General features: G+C 37.4%; 2 protein-coding genes across 2 annotated transcripts; one reads left to right on the top strand and one right to left on the bottom strand.

Moving 5' to 3' along the window:
• On the top strand, positions 391-1,608 carry LOC104750362 (putative F-box protein At1g65770). Its single transcript, XM_010472151.2, has one exon. The coding sequence runs from the start codon at positions 426-428 to the stop codon at positions 1,542-1,544; it is 1,119 nt and encodes a 372-aa protein (XP_010470453.1). The 5' UTR covers positions 391-425; the 3' UTR covers positions 1,545-1,608.
• On the bottom strand, positions 2,031-7,075 carry LOC104750361 (probable metal-nicotianamine transporter YSL7). The gene is made up of 4 exons (XM_010472150.2): positions 6,531-7,075; positions 3,797-4,058; positions 3,380-3,704; positions 2,031-3,295 (listed from the first exon to the last, which is right to left on the bottom strand). The coding sequence occupies exons 1-4, from the start codon at positions 6,919-6,921 to the stop codon at positions 2,195-2,197; spliced, it is 2,079 nt and encodes a 692-aa protein (XP_010470452.1). The 5' UTR covers positions 6,922-7,075; the 3' UTR covers positions 2,031-2,194.

Here is a 7,142-nt window from a genome sequence, read left to right as displayed (position 1 = left end):
CTGAGTGGAGGAAAATTTCGTGTTTATTTTTTAAAAAAAAATAATTTTATCATAACTCTAATAGTATTTGGATGTAATACTTTACAAAACTAAAGTTAGTTTTATAAATGATTTTTTTTTAATAGTAGGGATATCTGTTTATACGCTAGATCAGACCATGTTATATGGTTTCGTACGAATGGAAATCTTCGAACATTGATATATTAGGATAATAGTATATGTTTTTTTATTTTTCGAAGGTTTTAAACAAAATCATTTGGATTTTGTAGCCTTGAACTATGGGATTCAAAATCTTTATTAGAAAGTAGATACCTTTCGAAATTCCAAACGTTCCAATTTCTTAATATTATTATTATTATTATTAATATTATTATTATGTGACTCATCAGAATCCAACCAAAAGTATAGAGAAGAGGTCGAGAGCGATGGCTGATTGCGATTGGTCTACCTTACCGGAGGAGCTCCTCCGTTTGATCGCCGTCCGATTATTCTCCCTCGTCGAACTCAATCGTTTCCGAAGCATCTGCTCATCTTGGCGCTCCTCCGCTTCCGGCGCCGACAATAAACATCATTTCCGGAGCCGCCCTACTCTCCGCCACCTCTCTTTCGTGACAACGAAACAGAAAAATCGAGTCTCCAACACCTACCACCTCATGTTCCTCTCACGCGCCGCCTTCTTCCGCGTCACTCTCTCCTCCTCGAAGCAAGGCTGGCTTATAAAATCCGACGAGGACATCAACTCCAAGAAGCTCCATCTCCTTGACCCTTTCTCCCGGGTCGCGCTGCCGCATTCTCGCGAAAGCCTCGATCTTTTAGAGTTCACCGTCTCGGAGACTGGAGAAGCCTACGCGGCGCTTACCAAACGCAGGGGAGAAACAGATCGTGATTTCAAAAAAGTGGTTCTTGTCAAAGCCAATGGATGGAATCAACAGCTTCTTGGGATCAGCCGAGAGAGGTATATCAAATCTTGGGATGGGGAGTTTTGGAGCAGACTCGAAGAAATGTCTAATCGTAGATTCTCTGATATTATAGTTCACAAAGGGTTAACTTATGCGTTGGATTTACAAGGAACTGTTTGGTGGATTGATTCCAGACTTAGAATCTATGCGTACGGTCCTTTGTTTGAAGAAACGATTACGAATGGTTGTTGCATAGAGAAGAGCTTTGTGGAATGTTGTGGAGAGCTTTACATTGTGGAGAGGCTCTTTGAAGAGAGTTCACGGAAGAGAAAAGCTGATTCCTTGGATTCGAGTGGTAAGGGACTCAAGACGGTTGGTTTCAAGGTTTACAAGATGGATGAGGAATTAGCAAAATGGGTTGAGGTTAAGTCCTTGGGAGACAACGCGTTTGTGATGGCTACGGATACTAATTTCTCTGTTTTGGCTAATGAGTTTTGCGGATGCCTGCATAATTCTGTCTACTTCGTAGACAATGAGGAAAGTGAGATGAAGGCGTTTAAGCTAGACAATGGTAATGGTTGTATCGAGACAATGTCTGAATTTTCTGAGAGTTGTTTCCAAATGTTTGTTCCTAGCTTTCTCTGAATTTTGTTAGTCTTTTTTTATATTTGTATTTGACATATCATGTTTTAAGACTTTTCAATTGCATTTGATTATTCTATCAAAAGTCTCATTGATTCTTTGGTATAACAACATCATAAATGGGGTGCTTAGCTATTCTTGGAAACCTCGGAAAGGGAAACAGAAGAGCAGCATATTCTTGCCTCTGAACTTGATCTATAGCATGGTTTCCTCCAATGACGAGCAAATCTCCCTTGATGTTTTGGTCAGATACGTTTTATAGATTTCATCTGTGCGAAATGGGATCATGTTTTCACTATGTACTGTTTTGAGGTCCCAAGAGAGATTTACTTATACAGTGAGATAGAGAATGCAATTGCTGTATCAGTTTGAATCAAATAGGTATGTGTTTCTCCGATTATATATGTTCAAATTTGTTCGTCTCTTTCACTTGTGGTGATATTGAAGAAGCACACTTAAGAATAAGAAGAGAAGAAAAGAGAAACCAGAAAACCAAATAATTCAATCATTCTTCTTTTTTTACATTTTTGAGTAGAAGAAATAAAAATAACCACCAACTTAAGAAAGAGGAGGACCTATAAAGCCAATTAAAACTAGACATAGAAACGGAGGAGAAAAAAAAAAAAAAAAAACCAAACTGAAAAAAGAAAATGTTAAGAAGGGTTTAAGAAGGAATCAACCTTCATGTTGGTAGAGCTGGACAAGAACTTCATGCAAATGGGAGGTTTAACACCAGCCAATGCAAGTACAGAGCTTGGTAATGTCCAAATGCCTTCACCGCAGATCAAACCCGAAGCAACTGCGGATGAGTACGCATCAGCCTTTGGTTTATTCAGTTTCCTCCAGATGAACAATATGAGACTTCCCACACACATGTCGATTGTGAAGTAACCTCCGATGTAGAATGGTATAGCCATAGCCATCGGGAGGGGGATAAATCGAGCCCACTTTGGCCCTACAGCATCCCTTACGCCGTTCACAATCACTGCTGCTGCGAAGAATATGTAGCAGAGCATGAGGCAGTGTTTGGGCAAAGCAGAGAACCCTGCGACTCCAAGTATAGACATGTTTCTGTAGACTAGGGCGTAGGGAGCTGGATAGGCGGTCCCGTTTTGGCCAAAGTCTGGGAAGGCCTTGTAGAATAGCCAGAAGACGCAAGGAGATATCACACAGCCCATGGCGGTTCCAATAGCTTGGCTCAAGAACATTGATCTTGGTGAGGCTAATGTCATGTAACCGGTTTTGAAATCTTGCATAAGATCAGAAGCGGTTGAGACAATGTTCATCATGACACCACAAGCGGCGAGTCCGGCTAAGACGCCTCCATTGGCTGCACCAGCCCAGGCTCCGATGGTGAAAATGGCAAGTTTGCCGTATGTGGAAGCTAAGGACCAGTCAGTGAGTCCACAACCGTAGGCGTTGCAAAAGGCTAAGACAGGGGCGATTATGTACATGGTCAAAATATGGTACCATTTGAGCTGGTGGAAGATGTGTGGAACTGTGACGATTGAGACTATAGCCAAGACTACATAACCGGTTATAGCGAACCATGATGGGATTCTGTCTTTGAGGAAAAGCTCTGTTCTTCTTTTGTCGTCATAGGAAATTTTTACAATGTTTGGTGATGAACGGTCGTTGACGGGAAGAACATCTTTGTTCTTGAATTGCTTGTATAGACCAAAGATAGTGCGGCCTAAGACTTTGATGAAGTTGTAGAGACCATCACCTAGGATCATAGCTATGGCTATAAACACCTGAGAGGATAAAACACAATTCAAGTTTGCCATCTCTTATTGAATGAACTGAATGGAAAGAGAGGGAGAGACATAATACATTACCTTGTAGCCTTGAAGACCATGGAGACTACTTGGTCCAAGTTTAGCAGAATACCAATTGCCTTTTTGGTTACCAATGAGAGGCCACATAATACCCCACGAGAGGATTGATCCAATGAGAAGAGAAACATTGATTAGGTACGGGCAGATCATTCCGACACCAACATATGTAGCCGAGAAATCAAAGTAGAACTTGCTTTCATAGGCTTTGAGACCAAATGTAGGGAAGTTAGCAAAACCGCAATCGTCACCAGAAGTGAAGAACCATTGAAAGAAACCCCACAAGAAACTGAATGAGAAGAACTTCCCCAATGCTCTGACTTGCTTCCTGTGTTACATATTGAGAAGAAAAGGATCAATATTCAGAAAAGTGAACACTGGATTCAGAGATTCATTAATGGTATGATGAAAGATTCTTACTTTGCGAGTTTGGCACCTTGAGGTGTGTGGAAACTGTTGATGAGATGTGCAGTGGCAGTACCACTAGGATATGTCAATTTGAAGTCCACAATCATGATCTTTCTTAGGGGAACAACAGAGAAAAGACCAAGAAAGCTAACAACAAAGAGAAACCCAATCATCCAGCCCAAATGAGGATTCTTTATGTTCATAGCTGTATTAGCTTCCGCGGATTGTTTTGCAACAATATCACTCATCCCAAACAAGTAACTACCAAACCCACCTGTTCAAAAGAACAAACACACAACAGAGAACCAAATGGGTCAGTTACTGAGCCCTGTAACATATCAAACTAGTCATTGTTATCTAACCAATCATTAAGTCAACTAAACAAGCAACAGAGAACCAAATGGATCAGTTATTGATCACTGTAACATATCAAAAACATTATTTTGTGATTTGATTCCTTTAATTAAAAAACAAAATCGAATCATAACGTGTACCACAAACTTAAATTCCACTATTTAATTAGTCGTCTAGTCAAAACCTATTTTAATAAGGTGGAATTAAAGGTCATGTGGAAAATTCTAGATTCCAATTTGACACACATGGTATGGTGGCAAAGCAAGTCAACTCAATATTAAATATTTGACGTCAAGATCTCCAAATGAACGAATCAAACACGTGAGAGCTAAAAATAGTGGTTTCCTTGAAAATTCTCAATCTCTCCATGCAATAAGTATGTGTACACATTGAGTGGTGATGTCTGTTTCAATCTCGAAAGCAGTTCCAAAATATTAAATTCTCACTTAAGTCTTTATCAAATTGTTACCAATCCGATCCCATGCAAATAAGAAAATAAGTCAAACAGATAGTGGAATTAGCTATTTAAACTTTTTGTAATCTAATCTATAACGTGAAAATTACAGCTGAGTATATAACTGTGAATTTTAGTTTACTATAAAAAAAAAAAAAATCAAACTCCCTAATAGAGTGCCGTAATCAAACAAGATTTGACTTGACATAATCAGTATATTTACACGTCATGTTTCTATCAACTTGTCCCTCATGCATGTGGCGTGTAACGGTGTAAGATTAGAGATACGTTTCTCATTTTATCACAAATAAAAGTAATACACATTTTCTCTTGGACTCTTAACGTCACTAATCAACTTTATTTTGACATTTTCCATAATTCCGNCAATATCACTCATCCCAAACAAGTAACTACCAAACCCACCTGTTCAAAAGAACAAACACACAACAGAGAACCAAATGGGTCAGTTACTGAGCCCTGTAACATATCAAACTAGTCATTGTTATCTAACCAATCATTAAGTCAACTAAACAAGCAACAGAGAACCAAATGGATCAGTTATTGATCACTGTAACATATCAAAAACATTATTTTGTGATTTGATTCCTTTAATTAAAAAACAAAATCGAATCATAACGTGTACCACAAACTTAAATTCCACTATTTAATTAGTCGTCTAGTCAAAACCTATTTTAATAAGGTGGAATTAAAGGTCATGTGGAAAATTCTAGATTCCAATTTGACACACATGGTATGGTGGCAAAGCAAGTCAACTCAATATTAAATATTTGACGTCAAGATCTCCAAATGAACGAATCAAACACGTGAGAGCTAAAAATAGTGGTTTCCTTGAAAATTCTCAATCTCTCCATGCAATAAGTATGTGTACACATTGAGTGGTGATGTCTGTTTCAATCTCGAAAGCAGTTCCAAAATATTAAATTCTCACTTAAGTCTTTATCAAATTGTTACCAATCCGATCCCATGCAAATAAGAAAATAAGTCAAACAGATAGTGGAATTAGCTATTTAAACTTTTTGTAATCTAATCTATAACGTGAAAATTACAGCTGAGTATATAACTGTGAATTTTAGTTTACTATAAAAAAAAAAAAAATCAAACTCCCTAATAGAGTGCCGTAATCAAACAAGATTTGACTTGACATAATCAGTATATTTACACGTCATGTTTCTATCAACTTGTCCCTCATGCATGTGGCGTGTAACGGTGTAAGATTAGAGATACGTTTCTCATTTTATCACAAATAAAAGTAATACACATTTTCTCTTGGACTCTTAACGTCACTAATCAACTTTATTTTGACATTTTCCATAATTCCGTTCACTACATCTACATCTACTCAGATACTACAAAGAGTTTGCAAATTTAGTTTCATTAGTTGAGAAAAAAAGTTAGCTTACATATAAAGTTAAACGCCAAAAAAAAAAAAAATGAATTAAATAAATAACAAGTTAGCAAAACATATTGTAGTATCATTATATGCATTTTTTCTATAGGTATTTTTATATAAAAATTATCTAGGATAATTATGTTAATTCCATGCATGATGTACGTTTAATGATAACAACAGCTGACCTAATCTGACACTAGAGATAATCATTACCCTAACATTTTTTTTATTATCTTTAAATCACAATCCGTTAAAAGAAGATATATAAAATCAAAATCAAATATACGAATTTAAAGTATATCCCTAACATATAAATTTTTTTTTTTAACATATATAGAAAACGATAAACTCAAAAAGTAGAATCTGTCCTTTTCCACAGAGATCTCTCACCATCAAAAAAAAAGACGGCGACACCAAACTCCATTGAATCGTTCACATCATCAACAAAATTTCTCAATTCTTAAAATCTTTTTTCCATAATTTTCAAAAATAAAATAATAATAATAATTTCATGAAAAAGGACGTACCGCTAAAGGCGATGCCGGAGGAAGCGACGACGCAAGTCTGAATCACGGTGTTCTCCTGACGAGTAAACGGCTGTTTGAGCACACCGGCTTTGTTGAGAATCTTAGTCCATGTTTTGACGAAGAAGAAACCGAGCAAACCGGCGGAGATGTTAAGCGAAGGGATGATACCAGTGGTTAAATTAAGTTTCATCACGACGAAAGTGAAGAGAATCGCGAGTATGAAACTAACGATCAGAGCTCTGAAAGTGAGCTGGTGCTGCCACGACGGAGGAACCTCGTGACTCGCTTCGAAGATTTTCTCGACGGAGACTTCTTCTTCTTCCGTACCACCACCAGATCCATTGGTGGCGAGATCGTCGTCTTTTTTGGATCGTTGTTGCTCTACCTCCATAGTTTTTGTTTTGATGATATGATTGAATTGAATCAGATCTGAAGGAAGAGAGGGATTTTTATACAAGAGAGATTGAAATCTCCGAAGAAAGGGGAATAAAAGCTGGCGATTTTGTGTGAAAACTGATTCTAATGTGTGTGTGTGTGAGAGAGAGGAAGCGAATCTGTTGTCGTATTCTTTATTTATATGGTCAATGTTTTTTTTTTTTTTTTTTTTTTTTT

This window comes from Camelina sativa, chromosome 16 (genome assembly GCF_000633955.1).
Source record: "Camelina sativa cultivar DH55 chromosome 16, Cs, whole genome shotgun sequence".
In the NCBI taxonomy this organism is placed as follows: domain Eukaryota; kingdom Viridiplantae; phylum Streptophyta; class Magnoliopsida; order Brassicales; family Brassicaceae; genus Camelina; species Camelina sativa.
This window is presented reverse-complemented; position numbering and strand designations above follow the sequence as displayed.